General features: G+C 41.1%; 1 protein-coding gene across 2 annotated transcripts in view; it reads right to left on the bottom strand.

The window, feature by feature from the left end:
• The window catches only part of NUDT4 (nudix hydrolase 4), a 30,134-nt gene extending 14,177 nt beyond the window's left edge, over positions 1–15,957 (bottom strand). Inside the window, exons 1-2 of one of the 2 annotated variants that reach the window (XM_074574924.1) lie at positions 15,463–15,957; positions 1,619–1,729 (exon numbers count right to left, since the gene is read on the bottom strand). In XM_074574924.1, the coding sequence (XP_074431025.1) occupies positions 1,619–1,729; positions 15,463–15,561 (210 nt within the window). In that variant the 5' untranslated portion in view covers positions 15,562–15,957. The remainder of the gene's footprint in view (positions 1–1,618; positions 1,730–15,462) is intronic. The other variant, XM_074574933.1, reaches the window with a different exon arrangement.
• Positions 15,958–23,456: the final 7,499 nt, after the last annotated feature.

Below are 23,456 nucleotides of genomic sequence, written 5' to 3'. Positions count from 1 at the left end.
CATGGAGATGAGACTTTACTGTCCCTCATCTTGGACTGTGCCTTACGTCAGATCAGTGATTAAAACTACCAGCGTTCACAAGAAGCCACGATCCTGTGTCTTTTAATCCTACCCATCAACTTGCGACGGGGGAAGTGCCAGGCCTTTTCCCCAGAAGTGCTACTATTGCCTAGAAGCCTAAGTCTTTGCTGACTCACTCCTAGAATTCTAAATCTTTGCTCCTTTCAAATCAACTGCCTTGTGGCTATCTCCTTTACTTTCACAAATACACACGCACTTACCTGAGTATGTCTTGCACAGCTCAAAGTTAGCTCCCCTAGCAAAACTGGACACAAAGTCTGGAATAACTTTGTACCGTGGAGACATATTTATGCTTGAACCTTGCTGCATTAAGGCTAAGAGCGCTGAATACTGAACTAGTCTGTTGCCCATGTAAGAGGGGAGGAGGGTTGCTGAATCAGGGTTACTAAACCACAGTTCACAAAAGATCTCATTTTGACGCTCAATAGCAGACAGAATTTGGTGCAAGTTGCACCTACATCAAGTTCACAAGGCTCTACAACCCAACAGAACCAGTCTTAAGGGTAAGCAAGCTAAACCACTAGATAGCATAGCTAATAAAAAAATCATTATACATACTAATTAGCAACAATATTGGTGTGTTTTGTGAATAGTAGTCAAACCAGCAGAAGTCCTGTAGTTCACTCACTTGCCAGGATACATCCACTTTCTGCAAAACTTTATGCCTTTTATTTAAGAAGTATGACATAAAGAATTAAGAGTTGATATGTGGTCGCACTTCTGTGTTGCATAATTTCTAGCTAAATCAAGTGACTCTGATTTTTCTTGAAGTTTTATTTGGCTTATAGTCCTGGCTGTTAGATATTCAAGTAACATTTAACATTTTTAAATAGTTTGCCTAGGAAAAATAGAGAGCAAGTTAAAGAGCAGAATTTTGAATTTGCAATTTAATTACTGTACTAGAGTAGGGAAATGGCATTCATTCATCAGGACTTAAAGCTCTGTTTTGCCTAGAGATAGGGGCAGAGAAAGAAAGGAGGACTATACCTGTGGTGCTTTTTTATAGACAAGCAGCCTTAAATGTACTTAACAAGGCCTTTTTATTGTTGAATTCTCAACTGCTCAGATATATCAGTTTCTAATCCGTTTAGTTTGGAATCTCCTCAACGGTCTGTTTATTTCTCTTTCTTTTGTGGCTACACATTAATGGTTAGTTCACCTTCAGTCTGTTCTAGAAGAGGTTCGAGTCAAACATTTTCTGCACAAACACAGAAATGCTACACTACTATAATATGTCATTTGGCATAAAGTCACAGTTTCCCTTCCATTAAGTATTTATAAAGGCAGACAGAAATTTAGCTATGAAATGAAAGCGTGCTGGGATGCAAGCTAGTTAGTTTACCTCACCACTGTATACCCCAGTTCTAACACACAGAACTGCAGTTCTTTTGAATTTCACAACCACGGAAGTCTCAGTCAAATCCCAGACAAAGGAAGTAGAGTTCCCTCTTTCTTCTTGATTCCCATATTCCCATCTGAAGATAGCAGCAGCAGAAAGAAGCTGGATTTTTTTTTTTTTTTGCTTTGTTTTTGTTACCTCTTCATACACCTCTCTGACGGCTGCTCCCCCTGGCTCTTCTTCTGGTTCCATTCCTCCACCCGGTACAATCCACTGATCTGGGTATCGGCTACTGCTTACCAACAGCACCTATAAATAATTGCAAATGACTGTTAAATATAGCTCACAAATCAGGAATCTTGGTACTATCTACTTTTTCAGCAATGTACTCATCACCTAGCCAGATGGATTATAGACTTTAGAAGTGAAGCATAATAGGCAACCAGGATTTGTAAGAAGTAAAAAAAAAAAAAAAGTGAAGTTATTGACATCCAGTCTTCTTAATACAACTAAGTCAAGACAATGTCACTGTAACCTCCTTGCACAAACACTTTCATACGATGCTTAGGCACAATGTGAAAAATACATAATTCAATTTGCACAAGAATGAAGATATACAACAAAATAATAACAACTCTCCAATACTGAGTAATCTTAGGGTCCTATAGACAGCAAAGCATGAAAATTAAGACATTTCCATCACACAAGTTAAAACTAATTCTTCTGAAATGGCATCTTTGGGCTAAAAAAAATGGGCTTTTGAAAAATTTTCTTGTTTTCAGTCTTAGACAAGCTTCTTAGAAGAAGCGTTATGCTAGCATGACATGCTTACAATGTTGCGTAACTAAATTATCAGGAGAGTACTTCACTGGCTCTTGTCCAATTTGGTTTCTTCTAACATTTCTTTAACAGGAAAAACTGCAATATATTGATTTTAAAATGTTTTCTAAGTTTAATAACAATTTTTTTCCGAGACACTTTAATTTCACTTAATTTGACTCTGTTACCTGGTCATGTCATTGATAAATAATATTCAAAGCTGAGAAGATTTTAGCCACCTGTCTAAAAAACTAGGATACCTCATATCTAGAGTAATTTGCAGTAGAAGACAATGAAAATAAGACCTTCAATTCAGGACCACACAGAAATAAACAGTTTAACTTGTATTCAAGTCATGTCCTGATTAGTAAGACATTATCACCTGTGTAGTAACACACTTCATATGCTAGGCAAAACTTACATAAGCCCTACCCTGAAGTCAAAGGACAGCTCTGGGGAGCAAAGGGACAGGGTCAGTGCTCAAATCTTTAAAAGCAATTAAAAGACTAGCTGCGAGAACCTCAGTCTAAAGGTTAAAGTATTGACTGGGACCAACGACAGAAGTGACAGTCCGGTCCTCACCAATTACCTTTATGGTCTTTAAACTCACCTCCTGTTGGATTAAACAGGGAAACAATTCCCTGATGAGGGCAACAGGGAAGTGCTTATCACTTATACTATGTCCCTGTGGTGCAGTGTAGGTTCACCTACAGAAACTGTAATTGGAGTGCAATTAAGGTGGCTGCATACCTTCATGAATGCAACAATGCGTGTGCATACCGAGGTGCACCTAGGAGAACATTATCTGACAGGTATTTTCTTGTTGTAGTGTTTATTTTATTTGCAGTCAAGATTTGTCCTACTCTGAAGAATTCTCCACTGTACTGATTTCCTCCAAATTCTTCCTATGCTAAATAAGGAACACAGCAAAGACCTCATTTAGTACAGAATCATTCTTAGCAACTGATCTAAATGTTCACATTTTCAGTCAACTCAAATATTTTATTCAGCTATCTAAAATCCTAGAAATAGTCAGGAAAGGCAACAAGGTTAGACACAAACGTGTCTCAACTCAATCCTTACAAGCAAAGGTTTTAGCTTCCTAGGATCTTTTGATATTAACAAAAAATTCCCAGAGGGTACACAGCTCTAATAAACGTAGTTTTAGAAAAAGTTTTTGAACATGTAGGTGGAGCATCTGTATCACTACAAAGAACCACCACGTCGGCAATGCTTAAAGAGAAGTTTTAAAAATCAAGTTATGAATTCACTTGTGTGATCCCAGACATAAGCATTACACATTACTTTCCGCTGATGAAACTAGCACTCACTGCAGTCATGTGGAAGCTAGCAACAATGATGAACAAAAGGACGATTATATCGCATTAAATCATTCCCGGTTTGGTAGAATGGTTTTAATCAGCATTCATTTTTTAGTTAAGGCTAAACATAAAATTCTTAATTACTACTAAGAGGTAAGTCAGGTTGCTGGTTTTGGCAGTGTAGCATAAAGCCAGGAATTTTTTATGCCTTTATATATAATAGTTGACTACCGCTAACCTGATCAATAGTCTGTTGAGCTGGATTTGTGTATCTATTAATTTTAAATTACCCTTTTAAAAAGCAGAAACATACATCTAGCAAGCAATCAACATTAAAATATATAAACTCGGGTAGATTGGCTTTACAGCTATACATACAATAAACTCCTAAGCGTTACAGCTTGGGAGTTCATTTTGGCAACTACCCAAGTCTCCACTAACCTGGGAACTGAAGCATTTTCTCAAGCATCTTTCCCTCTATGCTTTATTCTCCTGTGATCCCACCGCCTTTACAGTCTGAATCCAGGGGACCACACTAAGGTATATTCCCGAGACTTTCAGATGCTCAATTTTTTCCTTCCAGTAACATTAACATTTGAAGCCACTAGGGCATTAGGAATCCATCCATCCCGGGGTACGCTAGCAAAAATGTATTCAGTGGCGATCAATTTCTACAAAAGCCAAGAGCTGACAGCTAGCAATTACAAGATTTTGTGCTAAGGCTGAAAAGCACTCCACGCAGATTCTCTCTGTTAGGGTAGCAAGCAATCTTGCACTCACTTGCATGGTTTTGGTGTGTTTTTTTTATTTCATGTAGTAGATACAGTTTTCAGGTGTTTCCATCTGTAAATGGCCAGGAGACACATCCCACAGTACCTGAATGACTAGGCTATAAATGTACAGATCACTTAAAAATGAAGACACCAAAAAGCTGTGGTCGGTTTGACACAATGCACTTGTGTCAAAAGAGGTGCAAAATCAGCAGGGAAACGCCAGCAATTCATCTTCCCATAATGTACGATAGGCAAACCAGGAGAATAAGTGATCTAGGTTGCCTGGACATACAGTCTTTTTTGGGGAAGTTCATGTTCACACAGATTACAATCGTCTACCAAAAAATCAAGACTACAGAGTCTCACACACCTAAGTTTTCTTCCTGGCCTATGCACACCAAATTTTACATGATAACCTCATTAGGCTCAGAAGAAAACAATGGAACTATGCAGGGAAATCTGTATCACGTATCTCTGAATGCGGAGAAAGGAGTGAGATTTCTTGTATTGTATTACCTGCAAGTGATCACTGCCCTCCCCATGTCTCTGCAAAAGCCTTGCTACTGATGACTGACTCACTTCTTCAAAAGATTTCCAGAGTAATGGCATCAGATCTGTTTGACTAGTTATAATGTTAAGTTTATCCTATTCCGAAGACTAAGGTAAAGCTATTATTTTCCATAATACTGATGACTGAAGGAACAGATCTGCAGAATTCAGCTGAGAGGAGGAAAAATAAAATTCCTCCACTAAGTCTTACTAGCCAAGCTTTTACCTTGTTTTCAAAACCAAGAATAGCAATGACCTTTGAGTGCAGTGAGGAAGAGAAACTGCTAACCAGCCTACTTGTAATAAGCACCTATTGATATGCTTAACCAAGATATGGTTAACCAAAAACCCAAAGGTAATTACAGGGCATGCGGCATCATGGGACTTGCTCACTATAAATGCTAAGCCTGCAGACAAACAACCGAAAATTTCTACAGAAAGATGCCAAAGTTTTGGCCCGTTTACTGTTCTGAAGTCAAAAGCAACTTACGCAACAGTTCGCAGCCATGTATTCCAAAAGACTAAAATGGCAACAGCTCAGAGTAATACAAATTACAACAAAAAACTACTCCTCATTTTTTTTTTTGTTTTCATATCAGGCACTCAAAGAGGTAGAAAATGACTTAAGATTATACAAAATACTATTGCTTTCTATCTTCCTTAACTGTGGGGCATTATAGCTTACAAAAATAATTGTATTACAATCAGTTACATTAAAAAAATAATCATGGTTAAAGTTGAAACTTGCTAGACAGAGCAACCCCCCACGGTTGGATTCTTTAACTTCAGAACAGAGTCATCCACAACTTGAAGTAATGAAGCAACAGCAGCAGAAGCCACCATAAACCAACTGTAGGATGGGTATTTTTCCATAGAGGATGTATTCCTTGCAAGGATAAACATATTTACAGTTGAACAGGTTCCACAGAAATTATTGATTTGGCATTAGATATCTTTGCAAGCTCTCTCCTCTCAGCCTGATCACATCTATTACTCTCTTACCCACTGCACACCCTATTTTCTACCTCTCATCACCCCCACTAATCCACTAGCTATGTTCAACTTGCTGTTTGAATTACCTGATGGAGATAGCTACGTTTGCCTTTTTTTTCTAGTAAAACTGGCAGTTAAAAGGAACTACTTTCAAGAGGAAGGGAATCCACTCCTTGCCCCCAAAAGACCACTGAGCACTTGCGGCTCAGCTGCAAAGAACGCCACGTTGCTCAGTGTACGACTAAACACTGTGCAGAGAAGGAAAAGAGAAGGCAGCTGCATGGAAGGTAAAGCATTTAGCTCCCAAGCCCTGTGAAACTGAGCACGTGTGAACAATCTCAGAATCTTTAAACTGGTCGAAGTACAGGAAAAATCTTAAGGGCAGCAGGAAGTACCTCTCAGGTACAAAAAGTGCCAAAATGCTACTACAGAACAGATGAACTGTATGCTCTCACAGGTGTCAGAAACATTAAGAGGCAAAAAAATACAAAAATACACCCTATTCTGAGAAAAACAGGACCCGCTTTGATGGAAGTTAATATAATCTACCCTCGCTCACTCAACATGGAGAACTTCAATCTACATGGTTGGTCTGCCACCATTACAAGCACCTGAAAGAGTCATAAAGATAGTTTAACCCAAATACAACCAAAATGGTCAATCAAGCCCTACAGTTTGTTTGGAAACTGCCATAAGCAGATGTTCAGGGAAGAATATGAACAGGAAATATTTCACCGTTCCCTAACGCTTCCAACTTCCAGTTGTTTTCAGCTCAGGATCTTCCTTAAAAGTACTGGGAAACTACTTTCAATGCTACAGCACAGAAACATTACTAAGGAGCACAGAAAAGCACCTCTTACAAACCCTGGATCATATTTGCAGGATTCACCATATGAATTTTTAGGCAAAAGCACACATCTCAAGTTAGAAAGCACACATCAACCTGATACTGTAGTTAAGAGATTTCCTTTATTGAAGACTTTTTGCTATTTTAAGAATCCCTGCCTCATTTCAGTAGTTCTGAAACAGTTTCTCAGTTCCCTTATAGGTTACCGTGATATCCTTGCCCTAGAATGCCATCATCTCTTTTTGGACTCCAGAAAGTTGAAAAACGCAAAGGAGTCTTACAACTTGCCTTAGCAATGCCACACAGATAGCGTTTAATAAGGAACATACTTCTGCCTTCCTGAAAATATTTGCAGTAGAGTGATTGCTTATAGTCCTCATCCTTTACTGCAATCATTTTCAGAATGACTTTTCTTGAACTGGAGATGTAATGTGCACAAAGTTTTGTAGAGTAGTAAAAAACCTTGGGCTCAGACTTGACAGCACTTTAAAAGCTAATTAAATCAAGGCTGCAACATCTTTACTTTCTCCTTTACACTGGCACAATGAGTTCAGGAAGCTGATCTAGCTGAAAACTAGCTGGTACCATTAAAGCTTCGTTTTCAGCCTGCAGACACTCAGCACTGTCAGTACACAGCCATACAAGGGTCATCACCACACAAACTGGGGCAGAAAGGCATGACTGCAGCTACCCAATTTCAGATCAGCCTAAGTCAGTTCAAGAGCCTCTAGCAAAGTACTTCACAGACAATAGACTCAAAAGCAGTCCCCAGCTATGACAGAAGCTAAAAAGAAGATTTAGTCTCAATGAACAAGGAACTAGCAGAGCAGCAGCGTAATGGCATAACAACTAGCAGTACATTAATCCTAACACTCATTAACTTGAGCACAGCATCTTGAAAGCAACCCAGAAAACTGGGTTCTGTCTATAAAACATATTAAATAAAGTGTGAAATATCCCCCAAACTTTAAGTAAAGATCACTTTTGGAAGCCACAGCATGATGCTTGGACATCAGTCAGTGCAACTTTATTGTTAATCTTCAGAATGTCAGTAAAGAAATATATGCATATATTTTTATAGTACTTCAAAAACAGATCTGCAAATGATTTTTCCTTGGAAATCTTGTGATTTTAAGGTTATATGGCAATAGGGAGAAAAACATCAGCCACCTTCAGAAGCAGTTTTGCTTTCATTTTCAATTAAAATTCTATTCTAAAATTTTTATTTCGCATGAAATTCACATTTTCGTCTAACATGTTTTTATAGTGATTCAGAATTTGAGTACATTTCTCCACCTATTTAAAGTACTTTGTTTTGTTCTTTGGCTAAAGTGTTCATATCAGGAACAGACAGCACTATACTACTATGGTACATCGGTCAGAACACATTTCCTCACGTCAACAAGCACTCAAGTCACCTGTAACATTAGATCTCCCCCTAAGCTTTGGTATGCTTCGGAGAATCAGATGTGACAGGTCTCATGGTGCGATGAAGGGTGCGGATCTTGCACCCAGCCATATGACAGAAGGAGACTCCTGGCTGCAAAGAAAACCTGCAAACCAACAAAAAACCCACCACAGGTGCCTATAACAGAAGTTTTACTTCTCACACTGGGTCAGCTCCCCAATCCACTTTATGGTATGTCCTTCTTCCCTTATGCTTGCCAATACAGTCCAAGGGAGAAAATACATAAGGTAGTAGGGGAACAGCTAAAACTCACGTTGCTGCCCACTTCTTTGTAACTTGAAACCATGGCCTAATCTTGAGCAGGGGAACAGGGCTTTACCGGTTACTCAGCAACATAATCTGTTTGACTAAGGGATCAGCCTCCAAGCACTCGTCAGAAACAAGAGCTCCAAGTCTTTGAGAACCATTCAGCTGCAGGTAAAGACATGACAAGGTTACTTGACAAATACCAGTTAACCTTTTAGCCTTTTTTTGGTCTTTGAGAGACTTGGAAAAAAACCATACCTCTTTGAAGACAAAATTTGTTTTAAAATATTTACATTTATAGGACTGGTTCCACTGAAGTGCTTAAGCACTAAGTCAGATTGTAGTGTTTCATGAAATCAGTGGCTGGCCAAAGCCAAACACATCTTTCTTCAAGTTGAAATAACTGGTGAAAGCCATCTAATCAAAATAAGCTTTTTAAGCATTCTACAAACAAGACTGGAAAAAGAATACGCATCAACCTGTGGTCTGCAAACTTGCATATCTACAAAAGATGTTTTCTTACACATGGCTACAAATCCTAGCTAGAGATATATGCATATATACACACACGTATATATTTCTGAAAAAGTCTGCTACTTTGCTATTTTACAGAAACTGGTAACTTGGAAGTTTTGAGCACCACTAAGTTAACTGGGGCAATTCAAACAGAAACTTAGCCACCAGTTTAACTTCTCAAAGTAAACTTAGGATGGTGCAAGTAAACTATAAAGGATATTTTCTCAAGTATGCAAACAAAATATTACTAGTTCAAAAAGCACCTTCGAAACAGGGCAAAACACAAAACACATTTTGTTGCAGGACACCTTAGCCTAATGTTAGACAGGTACAGCCGTGTTCCCTTCTCCCATCCACCCATTTTTAGCGATTATCCAATCCGTTAAAAACACCTTCATATGGCATAGACAAGTAATACCATAGGTACTGGAAAACAATAATCAAGATTTCTCGATTATTTTGAGCTGCAACAAAAAGCAGCTCATAGTTGACTGATTTCACTACCTGAAGAGGCATGAGTAAAGACTGACGCTTCCTGACGTGGTGGACAGCTGAATTCCTACAGCTCCACTGAACTTTCAGGCTTCCACTGCTAGCATGCAGCTACAGTTTGTCAAAAAAGATTCCAACATATAGTCAAGGTGGATATGCAGTGCCTGCAGAAAGCTGTTTTTCTCTGGGAGGAGGGATAACAAGTGTTTTATAAATTGGTTACCTGATATAAATCCTGCCACAGCAACCTAGGATTCCATTATTTTTATTAACACAAGCTTAAACCACTGCGGAACCCCATGCAAACCTGTGGGGATACACCATAAGCACACGCTGCCTCTGTAGACACATAAAGAGCCATTTTGGAAGCTATTTATAGATCTTGATTCTCTTCTACACCCCTTCCTACACCACACAGATGATGTCTGAACATCAAGAAAATGCTGAGGAAAAACTAAGGCAGCAATCCTCCTATGTCAATGATTCCTTCTGTATGTTAGCAGGGCAGGGACATGAAACAGAAATGTAAAAACCACCGTGTGCCTGAAATGCATATTGAAATGTGTTATTCTCTGGTATTATAAAATATGCTTGATATTCTATTAGGCAATCATGGAGTAAGCTAGGCAACCTGTAGCAGTCCATACGTTGCTTTGGAAAACACGCCAGACTTAAATATGGTGCCATGGTCATAGTCATACTCCAAGTTATATTTCAAAGCACACATTATCTGTATGTTTGCATCTGAGAGCTTACACTGAAGGATAAAGAAACCAAATGACAAACTCTGAGTCCAGTATGGAAGATCTTTCATCACTGTGCAAGTTTATTTACAGTAATTCCTAGAACATCCCATTTTGCCAGGGTAGTCAGGTGACACTTCTGGGCCCTAGTTTTATAAATCAGGTTACATTATAACATGTCTTTCTGGTTTTCATATGATTTAGACCAATGCAAATAAAAATAACATTTTTACCTTTCCCTTTATTATCCTTTAATAAAACCATTGCTAATACGAAGCAACAGCTGTAGAAAACTGAAGAACACTATCTTTAAAAATAATAAAACAGCGTCCACCAGAACAAGGTGGATTAAACAAGGATTTCTTAAATCTCTACATTCTACAGCCGAAGAAATAAAATTCTCTAAATCAGACCAAAAAGGAGATACAGTGTTAGGAACCTATCATTTTTAACTCAAAATTAAGAGGCAATAATTGACATTCAAGTGTATGCTCTGCTACAGGAAAAAAAAAAAGATAATATACATTTCCCGTAAGTGTGTGACAATACAGTTATCCTCACTACTGCCTCAACAGTAACAGGAAACCCTTCCCATCTATTTTCATCCCTTGTACAAGGCTAAACAACAAAAATGGCAAAATTAAAAACTAAAAAGCTTGAAGACTTTTTTTTTGTATATGAAAGTATTTTTTATATCTGCCACTAGCAACCACTGGCTAAACACTAGTGCTTTCAATACTATATTCAATTACATAAAGCCACTTTACAGACACCAAAATAATTAGAACGCACTCAAGTTTTATATTCAAGGTATTTAAAAATAACTGCTCATTTATTTGTATATGTAGTTGATGGGAGAAAAATTAAATTAGCTTTTAAAATCGTTTTAAGTCATCAAAATTACTAGGAAAAATATGTTTATTACTATTTGTTCTTGCTGCTTTAAAGGCCTGCGTCGTTCTCTGCTTTTAGAGGTAAGAATTTTCTTGCCTACCCTCCGCCCAGACCCTAAAACAGCAGCATTTTATGTAAAAACAGTGTTTGCGGAGTACTGAATGCATAAGCAATTTCAGCCCGTGGAAGCGGTCGCTCCTCACAGTACTGAGAGGTTCTCCTGCGGGTTTATCCTAAAGCTGCCATCCACATCTCCTAGTTGCTCAAGAGACTGGCATTTCCACATACACAAATCTGCCAGCCCATCCCAGTCTGCTGAATTTTCGCACACACCTAACAGCTTCTTGCTTGTTCAAAGCAAAAAGCCTGCAGCCCCCACGCATTTCATGCCCACATAGCCTTCTTTCATTTTTCATGGGATTTCTCCTGCTTCATTTCCAGCGATTTTTTTCGTTCAAAGGGCAGACAGTGCCTGCCTGCTTTATTTCCATTAAGAACGATAGAAGGAGCCAGCACGTAAGCTCATATCTAGCCGTCTTGCTCTCTCTTCAGCCAAAACGACAGCATTGAGAGACCAAAACAGGCAACACTTTAATAACAGTAGTCTAAGAGATCTTCTTCTAAAACACTCAAAAAAATTCCAAAGCTATTGGCCACATTACTTGGCTATTTGGGCTTCCTCCAGGATTTTTTTTTTCCCCCTATCATACAATATCACAGCATGAAGGCTACAAAATCTAAACCAAGACGGGCTATATAGTCGTAAATTGGCATATGTTGGATCACTTGAAGATGAAGAAAGAAAGAGGAAGGGAGGATTTTTACAGTGGTGCATCTGGACAACCATCAGTCATCTCACAAGTACATGCTTTCAGCTGCAATGCCAGCTCTCCAGACAAAGCAGAGGAGTTTGACAGGTTGCAAGACTGGGGGCAAGTCCAGTTTCCAGCTCGTAACACCCAAGAAAACCAACTCAACCATTTTAAGTCTGGCAGACTGTTAGTAAGTGTAACTGGACAGGATGCTGTAAGCTGGAGGAGTTCAGCAGCTGTATTCCAAACTGCCTGCAGACTAAATTTTGCCTCAGAGGTAATCTAGCGCCCACCTATGTTTCAAATTAAGAAATAAAGAAGTGAACAGAAAATTAATGGAAATACAGTAGGTTTTTATCAAAAACATCCTTTGTTAACACAGTCTTTTTCAATTGACACGTTGCTTCATCATCCATAAAACTCAGCTGTAACACGGGCTTCACCAAGGCTACCAAGGTCGAATAAGTATAATACAGATATGGCTGCCTGGTCTTTTTCCTAATAAGCAAGTTTTGCTAGATGACGATTAACAACAGAGATATTAAATGGCCTAATTTTCATTAGTGATGATCACAAAAAGCTGTTACTGAAATTCATAAGCCTCCAAATAGAAAGGCAGTGTCCATAAGTCATGGTATCAACAGAGGATCTCACGCTGAAGTTGTCAGAGGGATCACATTTGTTAAGAACAATATATTGTGAATCTAAGACACAGGACACTACAATTTTCTGGCACAAGTTGAGAGTTCACAAGATGGGAACAAGTTAGAGACAGATACCACCACTAATCACAAGATGACTACAGGATAGCTTTACAATCATGACAAAGATGGGTCCTATCAGAATGCTTTTTTCTGGTGTAGCTAGAAAAGTATTAGTAACCTTTTACACAACACAGTGAGATTCCATCTAAAGCAACCACAACTGTCGCCCGCATTCAAAAAATATGGCTGTCAAACTGAGGGAGATGAAAAAGTTACCATGATGACTAGAAAAAGTGAAAAATGGTTTAGGAGACAAGGCTGTAAGACTTCAAGTCCATCAAAAAGGTCCTAAGAAAGGAATGAACTGCTGACTGCAGATACGTCAGAAAGCTAAGTGCAAGAAAGAAGGAAAAAAGCTAAAGCACAGGCACAACTGGATATGGACTGGACTTTCTCAGAGAGTCAGAATGGAAGTAGGAAGACAAGTTAATTCTAAGATTTGTATCAGAGGATGCAGATACTCCTTCCTCCAGATGAACGCAGATTTCCTCCAGCTGAGAAGTGGAATGTGATGCGTTGACAGAGTCTTGCAGATGTTATCTCCAGTAAAAAAAAAAAAACAAACAAGTTAAGATTTTGATTTCTTGCTTTAAGACTCCTAAAAATAGAAGTATCACTTAAGATCGCCTTCAGTTGTCTGTTCTATTGTCTTTCCTCCAATGTCTAGCAACTCTTTGCTTATGGGGTAGTAACCCTGCAGTTTAAAACAACTACAAAAACTAGTTGCTTTTTTTCCCCCCAATAGCTTCTACAGAAGTCTGCCGCTGTTCTCTTCTCCCTCCAGTCACCCCCGGTACTGCCACTGTGCTCCTTCAAAGAAGAAGTTACCCTGAACTTAAAGATGCAGGTCAGCTGAAAATCGATGGTATGATCTCCAGAGAATTGGAAAGGAAACACTGAAGACATTTAGGTGGAGTCTGAAGTAGACCTACACAGATACAAATTAAGACAACTGTGTTCAGCAGCAGCGGAGGCAAGTCTCATCCAGCCAATCTGGGGAACGTGCCTGGTGATACAAGTTACACACTTAGTAGTCAGGCATCAAACTTCCAAGGAATGGTTTCTGTATTGATACAGATAGAGCTGGCACTTGGGAAATGGCTAAGCAAGTTCAAGATGTTGCCATTGCTTTTCTGGAAGTGACTTACCAGGAAATAATTTGAACTGTTTCCACACGCTTAATCTGTGCCTCAAATCTGACTTGGGTGTTATCCTATTCATTTTGTCCTCAAGTCGTGTCTACTTACACAATGCCAAATCCCAGCCTCGTGCCAGCCGTACAGGTGCTCCACCTGCAACACCCCAAAGCGCTCCAGTGCAACAAGTGTCAGCATCCACCCTTCTCACACAGTCTAGCAAAGCTGCTGCTACTGTCCTTAGCCTTGGACAGTGTTCTTACACACAAATAATTTTTGAAGCAGACAGTGGTCTCATTTGGATAGAAGATTGAAAGAAAATATAAACTGAAGCAGAAAGTTAAGAATGGAAGTTACTGACAAAGGTGACCCCAACCAGGCATTTCCAACTCCAGTTGGTGCAGGCAAGCTGTAAGAGGGACTCAAGCGTTTGGACTCCAAATGAGCCTGAGCTGGAGTAGCATCCAACAAAATTTCTGCTAGGCATCTTTGTCCTTTGTGATATGAGGAAAAACTGATCAGCGTGATCCCAAAGCTGTATTTACACCATGTAGGGAATGGCATATACCAGAACTCCATATAAATTTTTTCCTTAAATTCCAGGGTCAGTATTTTGAGATCACGTCTCTCCCTACTGCATTATATCCCTTATTAGATGTTTAAAAATAAGAAAGAAGTTTGCCATATTGACAGTTTACGTAGGACACCAGCTTCTTCCAGCATATAGATAAAGGCGGGGGGGGAACCACACCCAAGCCCTAACCTTTGTAGTTATTTTATAGCTATTAACCAACAAAATGAAAAGGAAAATCAGGGAAGGGTACGTTTCCAGCCACAGACAGCCTATAAACGCATTGTGCAACGAAACCATCAGCAAAGTTTCCAGATAACGGCCGGTGCAATTGACCTTGGCCAGGGATATAGGACAACTTTTGTTGCCACCTCCCGATTCTGCTGCAACATAAAACCCCGGCTGAGCGCGACCCGCTACATCCAACACCGCAGCACGCCCCCCTCCCGCCGGCAAAATATTTTTAAGCAGCATTTTACTCTCTTTGGGGGAAAGGGGGGGGGGGAGGCAATCCCCCAAGTTTTTCAAATGTAAGTTTTTGTGTGGTGTTTTGTTTTTTTTTTTTTTTAATCCCACCAGGCATGGCAGGGGGCTCGTCCTAAAGGCCACACCAGCCCTGCCCTCAATGCGCCATTACGCGTTAACCGGTTTTCCGCGCGCCGCGGGCACACAAAGGATAACCCAGCAGTGGCGCCCGGGGTTCGATCCCGAATCCCGGACCCTTCCCCGGGCGCTGCCTTCCACCCCCCCCCCGACTCCGTCCCGCCGAGGGGCGCCGCCCGCGGCCGCGCACAAAGGCGCCGCGCACGTGGGCCCGCGCCCCGCCGCACCGCCCCAAGATGGTGGGCGAGAGGCGCGCCCCGCCGCGGAGCCTCCGCGCCCGCCGCCGACGCCCCCGCTCCCGGCGCAGGATCCGCACGGCTCCGCGCCCGTCGCTCCTTCCCTCTGGTTAGGGTGCCCGGGTACGACTCTGTGTGGTCCCCCGGGACGGGCCCACCCCCCCACCCCGGCCAGACAAAGGGACGCGGCACCGGCGGCTAAGGGAACCCCGCCCGGGCCCGGCGCCCACCCCCGGCCCATGTGCGCGGCGGGCTCACCTCGTCCTCCCGCTCGCTGCGGAAGCAGAGGCACGCCGCCCGCTTCTTGTAGCCCTCCCGGTCGTACGTCCGCGTCTGGTTCGGCTTAAATTTCATCATAGAGGCGGTGACACGCCGGCTGCCCCCGGCCGCCGCCGCTGCTGCTGCCACGGCTCCGCTCTCCGAGCGCCGCCGCGCCCCCCGGGACGCCGGCGCGGGGCCTCCCCCCGGGCTGGGGAGCGGGGTAGGAGGAAAGGCCAGTCCAGCTGCCAAGCTCCTGTCACAGCAGCGCCACGCCGCTGCCACCGCCCCAGCAGCCGCGCCGCGCCATGGAGGCTCCCTCGCCGCCCCGCTCGGCTCGACCCGGCTTGGCCCGGTTCAGCCCTTGAGGAGACACCGACACCGCCGCCGGCCCCGAACCGCCACGGCGGCCGCCCCTGCGCCCACTATTTAACTGTAACGCACATTCCTGCGCCCGCGCGCGCCGCGCCGCACCGCGCACGCGCCGGGAGCGGCAACGGGCGGGCGGGGTGTGTGTGTGGGGAGGGGAGGGGAGGAGAGGCGGGGCCGCGGCGGCGGGAGGGGACAAGAGGTAAAGGGCCGGTCACGGCGCGGCGGCGGGTGTGCTTAGTCACCGGCGGGCCCCCCCCGGTCGTGGGGGCTGCCCCTTCCCCTGAGGGGAACCGCGCTCCGTGTGAGACGGGGCCAGGCTGGTCTCGTCCCCTGCCCGCCCCTAACAGCGCCGCTGGCTGACAGGAACCGGGCCGCGGCTCGGGGTCTGCCGTCCCCCACAGTGTCCCACCGGCCGCCGTTGCCCCGGGGGTGGGGGCAGGGCTGCCCCACCAGCTTGTGCCACCTCCATCGGGAGGGAGGGGACCCTCTGGGCCACCGTTGGCGCCGCTCCAGCGGCGATGGGCCTCCGTCCAGCCTGGCTCGCCGGGCGGGGAAGGGACGCGGTCTCTGCCGGCAGCATCCGTGGCAGGGAGCCCGGCCTCGGTGTGCCAGGCGGGGCCGCTTCCCCGGCTGCGGGGCTCGGTAGGTGGAGGAGGCACATGGCTCAAGAACCGTCGTGAGAATGTAGATTTGCCCAACGTGAGTTGTTCCCGTTTTGGAATATCTTGTTTTTAGAAGATGCTGGTGTATGCAGGCTGGGAAAGCAGGCAGCTCACGCTATTTTTTTTGTTTTGCTTATGTAATAACATTATTTAGGAGGTAAAGATGGACAAACAGCCTTCCCAATACTGACGAGAGGCCAGAAAAAGCTGTTACCTGCATACCTTTGTTACGATCTGGTAGGGTGAAAGCCCTGCTGTTTTCATTATCATACAAAAAATCCCACAAAACCCAACCCAAAAGCAAAACAAGGAAGCGCTACTCTCTTCAATGCCCCTGGGTTGCTCTCGATAGCAAGTAGCCATCAAAGCACTCGCTGCTTGTGCATGAAAGGTTGCTTAGCCATGTTGGCAGATGAAAGGTAGTGTGCACGTACATACTTGTACTCATAGAAATCACCCTTCCAAACCTTTTCATATGCTTTTTCCTTCATCTGAATCTTTCAGATGTTCAGTAGGCTTCTTTGTGCTTTTACAGTGGACCAACGTATTTTTAATGTCTATCCTACTTGTTTCTTGTTGTTGCAGAACACCTACTTTTTTCACACTAAGGTTTTTTTTTTAACAATTTTGTTAATCTGTAACAAATCAGACTCTTTATATGTTTTTTGTGGCATGCATTGAAAGGAGATTGGTTCAATCATCACTGGTTACTCTGGTTCTTACTGAAATTTGGACCTTATGTTCTTCAGAGTGTGAACCGAGTGCAATGAGTCAGTGCAATATCACACTTGAAAACCATGGAAGCTAAAGGAGGGAAAGCACAGTTGTATTGAATTACATTATTTTGTTAAAGTTATAACAAGCTGTAGAGTCAAACACCCAAAGATTAAGAAACTCCAAATTTAATTTGCTTTTACACATTGATTACTCGCATAAGCATACTTTTCTTAAGAAGGCCCCTGCCACTTTTGCCACTTTTGCCACTTAGCAAATGGACCAGCAGATTAGATTTCTTCTTTTTCTCCTCATTCAGTGCAGATCCAGGTCTCATTTTAATTACTGTCACCAGTCAGGCCTCAGGCTACATGCAATTTTAGTAGGTATTTAATAGATACTTAGTCAGAATAAATTCTTTTTTTTTGTGAGGGAAAGACCAATACCCAATTAGTATCTGAAGTTTTTAGTTCAAAGGGTTGAGATCTGAAACCTTTGAGAGTGCTGAGGAATAAAAACATGCTTTTGGTGCTTGTATTCATAAACTTGTCCATGAGACAGAAAAGGCAGTGTGGTAATGAAACTTGAGGGCTACAAATTAAGATTGCACACTTAGTCATTGCACCAACACTTCTTGGTTTTCACATGTTTGACCTTGCCACCTTTGCTGTATTCCTGTGTAGTTTTAAATGTAAATCACAGCATAGATGTGCATTTATGTAATGCATATAGCGAAAAAAATCTTGCCATTGCTCTGCTTTTTATAATAGACCATTATGATAGAACTCATTTTGCTCTGGAGTGTTCCTTGAGCAGCTGTTTCAGGGTTTATCTTTTAAGACAAACGTGTTTTAAATCTTCAATATGGCTCTTCCTGAATTATCTTTTTTTTTGTTTCATTTTTTTGTTTGGGAGGCTTCACCTCTCACGCAATTGGAGGAAGTTCAAAAGTAGGATTTATACTTAACGAGAACAGTGTCCAAAGATCAGATGAGCTTAGGCCAGCTTTTCCACTTTTGTACTACTCACCCCTCCCACCCCCCAAAACCAAACAAAACATTTGACTGCCAAATCAGAACATAACGCACAAATCCTATCTCTGTTGTGAAACTCGATGGTTTCTTTGTCACGTATCACAGAGGTAAGAGCCGGAAGAGAGAGCTCCGCAAATCAAGCCAGTCAGTAGGCTGGCTATAGTTATGTTTTCTAGTCCACGTATCCTCAAACACAGTAACAGCTCCAACGATTTGTAAATTCATTGGGGCTGTCTTTGTTTTTGTGAAGGCCCCAGCTTCTGCCTGTATGTAATTAGGCTTTTATTTTACAAACTAGAAGGAACCCGACTTTGTGAATGTGGAAAAAATATTAAAAAATAATGACAGATGAATCCTAAAAAGTGGAGGCACGTTTTGGTTTTTTTGACTTTTACCTTGAGGGATTTTCTTTTGAGAGGTGCTGGGTTTTTTGTTTTGGTTTGGTTTGGTTTTGGTTTTTTTTAGAAAGTTTGAGATTCATTGTGCTAGGAATTAATCTTAAATGCCTGAAATGATATTTTTTGTTTGGAGATGTGATTCTTAAATGGCCCTTGGTTTTTAGACTCATCAAGAGGCTTGAATCTTCAAAGTTTTTGTACTTTTTATTTAAGAAGTTTTTGATCTTGTAAGTCTGAGTTATGTGGTCTGTCTGTACACAGAAGTCAGCAACGACTGTATGTGAAACAGTCAAATATCATCAGTAAATAATTAACACTTACAATGCTACCCCATATTCACATTCACAGTAGTTCTGTAATGATGCATTGCTTCGTATTCTGTTAATGCAGTGTATGAATGCCGGATGTCAAATTATGGTTGCATGGGATATAGTACTGAAAAGAACGGCTACAATATGGTACCAAAGTTCTGTTTTATTCAGAGGTAGGGTTTTTATTTGCTTTTGTGAAGAGCATCTCTGGTTTTTGCACTACAGCAATAGTAATTGTGATTAACTGACGATACCTTGAGTACAAGTGTGAACCAGAGCTGTGTAAACAGTGCAGGATGCAAAGACACTTTAAAGGAAGTTCAAAAACCTCTACATTCAGACAAAAATAACTTTCCACCTAGCTGTAGTTACACTTTGAGTGAAGTCAAGTCTGCTTAAATGCAAGGGAACAATTTTCTTCTCCTTGAGAAGAAAGAAACAGGTTTAAAAATTTACAGAGTAATTAGATTTTCCAGTTCCCTTGACCTACATTTATTGTCAAGATTAGAAACTGCAGTGTTCAATAACTATGTTCTGGCAAGTTTTATGTAACTTTCTTTTCCACTCTTAGTTTATTATGGTTAATAAAAGTGAAATATTTGCTTTGGAGGTACTTTCAGTCCTCTACGTAACAATTTTCTGAAGAGTAACAGATACTTAGATTTTGTTATCACCTCTGCAAATAGCACAACAAATGAATTGCTTTGTATTAGGGGAACTAGTGTTTTTAGTTATCATCATTCTAGATGGTCATTTGTTCTCTCATGGTTATAACATTTCTTTAGTATTCAACAATTAAACTAGCACAAAAATCCAAAAGTTCAGGAGCAAACAGTGTATTGAGAATGCATCCCTCCAGTGCTGCATTGTGTCGGCTTTTGGAACAGTAAATCCTCCTTCAGCTGCACTGTAGCCCCGTGAAAGGCCGCCTGCAGCTCAAGGCCCAGTCATCATTTTAGCAGAACTTAACGGTAACTGTACCGTTGAGGTTGGCAAGGTGAACCTGACAACCAAACTGGTTAGCACCTTTCCCAAGCCTAGAAAAAAAATCTTAAAATAATTTGTATATAAGAAGCTTTGGTGTATGGAAAGGGGAAGCATTCATCAAGTTAGTTCCTTTTTAAGGTGATTTACTCCCCCAAGATACAATAGGAGGGAGCAGTGATTCTTCTGAGATTTTCTACTACTTTGTGGTTAGCTATAAGGAAGCAAATGAGAACAGTGCCAAGTTAACTCCCTGCAAACTTAAAATTTCATCTTTCTAATGATTTAGCAGTTATGAAAATGCCAGCATTAGTCTTAAAATACTTTTAAGTGACAAAAAATATGCAAAAAGCTTGCCAAAGCATACACACACTCTCTTCTGGTAAACACTGAACAGAGAGAACTTTAAAAAATGGAACACTTATTTATTTCTAAATCATGCTGCTGCATAAAGCAGCTTTTATATTATAAGTCCCACATTGTCTTCTCCCTTAGAGCCAGATCTTCATCTGAATCTGTTGTAAAATGCACTTGAAAGAGAATACACGTACACGCTCTCTATGATAAGGGTTGCATTCCCCATCCACAGGGCTCCCTTATTTTCAGATGAATCTAGAGCACTGCTACAGCTGCCAATCAATATCTTTTCCTTCGTTTTTTTCACAACTTATGTGAACTGTATGCAATACACAATTACTGTCTGCCAATCCAGCTTTATAATCCTGCCTTTTATGAAGAAGTAGAGTTAGTGTTGCTTTGATGTCTGGTAAAAGTGTCCCTCCAAGTAAAGGCAGGGTTTTGCATTAAATGCTTCCAAATGGGCATAAATAATACTCACCAGTGAATGAAAAGGGGGAGAGCAATTAAATACAGCTATGTTTATTTGAATGTAGACATCTGAGTGTGTTTATTTTTATGTATTAAGAGTATTATATACTTTTGTGTGCTTTTATGGATTCAGTGAATCATGATTGGTTTGGAATTGCTTAAAATCGAACTTTTAGCAAAATAGAAAAAATAGTATTTTATAGAACTGCTTAGCATATTTTATTGGGCTTCTACAATAAAGCTAGATTGACAATACTCAATTTTGCTAAAAGTACCTGAAGAAGATTTTAACTGATGCAAAATTCCTTTGTTTTTATCATAGAGACAACATAAACCCCCAAGGATTTGGCCAGACTTCATGAAATAAGTAAGTATGAATTAAGATCATTGTTGTGTATTTCATATTCTCTGTGAGATTATGTAATCTTAAACTTTGGTATAAGCTCCTTAGCCTGTAGGGCTTTGTTAGTGGGATATCCTATTGTTTAGTTTTATGTTCATAAATATTCTTTCCATGAATAATGCATTTCACAATTGGGTCCTTAGTATTTTCTCCTCCTTAGTTATGAATTCATTGTCTTAATACTCTTGTTTTTCAAGTTTTGAGTTAATTCTGGTAGAAGACTATTTTTGGTGTAAGTGAATGTAATTTGGAGAGACTGTATGAGTTACTAGACTTGTTCAGTAACAAAGTTATGCCTTCCAGTGATTGCAGTGAAATCCTGCTTTACCCGTAAACATTTAAAATCATGTGCAGTGCCATGAAGACTGTTGTAGTATGAGTAGGCTCTTCATTGGTCCTCGCTCAGTTTCCTGAATAAAATAGGATAAAATATGTCTAGGTTTCGAGGAGTTTGGCTTCTTGGGAAAATAGGACTTCACTGACTCAAAGCTGAGAAAATACCTGAATTGTTTTGGAAGTCTACCTGTGGTTAACATGTTATCCCTCCCATAGCAGCAGCAGCAAGCCTGTACCAAATATCAACTGCCCCAGAGTCCTATTTTAATGTACAGAGGAAATGGGACTGTGAACTTGGTTGCCAAGAGACGGGCACATGTTCTGTTTGGCTAAATCTACTCTGCTTTTCAGCAATGGGGTGAGGTAAAGGGTTGGTAGTGGGATTACGTCAAAACCATGCAGTTCTTTCTGGCAGAGCCTGTCTCTTGGATGTAGGTAGTTGCATTGTATTATTAACAGATGCATCAAAATGGAAGCATAGATGGCCATTTAAGCAATCTTCTTTCCTAATCTAACGGAAGTCTGCTTGGCTACACTTGGCACTCAAGTCCCACAGAACAGGTCACTTATTTATTATGTTTATTTTGGTATGTTTGTGTAGCCAGGTTACTGACTATTTGAGCCTGTCTATTTCTGATATGACACTATATAAATCCAGTAGAAGAGCTTGTCTGATAATGCACATCTTTTTTTATTGTGTAGAAAAGCATAGTAATTTGTGGCAGAAAAAAAACGAAGGCTTAGCCAAACTGTGCTTTCTGAGGAACTGGGCTACATAGGAGTGGAAGCTATTCTGTGTAGCTCTGAGTTCAAGAAATACTTGAGATAATTCCATGTGAGAAGTAAACAGTGATGAAATTTTACTCTTATATCTGGTTCAATGTCAAAGGTAAATCTTGGTAGTAGAGCGTAGCAATTTCTTAAATATCTGAACAATATTTTGAGTGCTGTTCTGTTGCAGGCTTCAATCAACTTACTGGAAAAAGTGATTACTGCAAAGGTGTGGTGGCAGAGAAAGCAATAAAAAGCCCTGTATGTTCCTCTCCTCTGTTTTCATCTGAAGGCTTCATTCCAAAATGTTGGCTTTTGACCCTTATGTGTTTAGTCAGGTTTAACCTTCCTTATATGAAGCAACCTTTAAAAAAAGATCAGATCTACAGGTCAATATGGGTGGAGTAGACTCATAATAGGTACCCCACCAATTTTTAATCGTAGTTAGTCATTATCATCTTTATGGGCTACTTGAAAACACCTAGACATGCAAGCTGATCATTGCTGTGTTTTTAAGGAGGGTATATGATGACTGAATGTGTTACCAGCTTTGGAGCCAAATTACAATGGGGCCTGGTATTATGACTTTTATTTCAGTGCTTTTGTTTCAGACCGTGGTCTAGCTACTGTTGCTAAATATATGCATCAGAGCTGTTTGCAATTTAACAGTTGAACCTCTTAGTGTTAGGAGGGCCAGCAGAAGGTAGCATTTTAAGCTGTGCATAAGGGCTTTGCTGGGGTCAAAGGCACAGCTGTGTACCTGTTTTGTTTTTGCATGTCGAGAATTGTGGGCAATCAGAAGATTTGCACGTAAATTTACATGTTGGTAGCAGTAGGAAGTCACTATGGTGAAAATGGCTCTGGATTTTAGCCTAGCAATTTCCATATGCGTGGCGTTCTGTTGCTCAGCTTCTGAGCAGGTGGAGTATGTTTTCTGTGTATGGTTACAATAAAATGGCATTGATACGGAGGATGGAGTCAAAAAAAAATACGTTATTAGAGCTATCTAGGACTTCTTTTTTCCCTAGAAAAGAAAGTTTTACTGAGGAATTGTATTTATTTTGACAAACTGTCTCTGGAAAATTTTCCAGAAACAGAATTTGTACTTGAGAAAGATCATCAGAATGGAAAGGTGGTTGGAGCGTTGAGACCCAGTAAGCTTCAAATTAGGAACAGCCAAG

This window comes from Larus michahellis, chromosome 1 (genome assembly GCF_964199755.1).
Source record: "Larus michahellis chromosome 1, bLarMic1.1, whole genome shotgun sequence".
NCBI classification, from domain to species: domain Eukaryota; kingdom Metazoa; phylum Chordata; class Aves; order Charadriiformes; family Laridae; genus Larus; species Larus michahellis.
The sequence above is the reverse complement of the archived record's forward strand: the minus strand, read 5'-3'. Positions and strand labels throughout refer to the sequence as shown.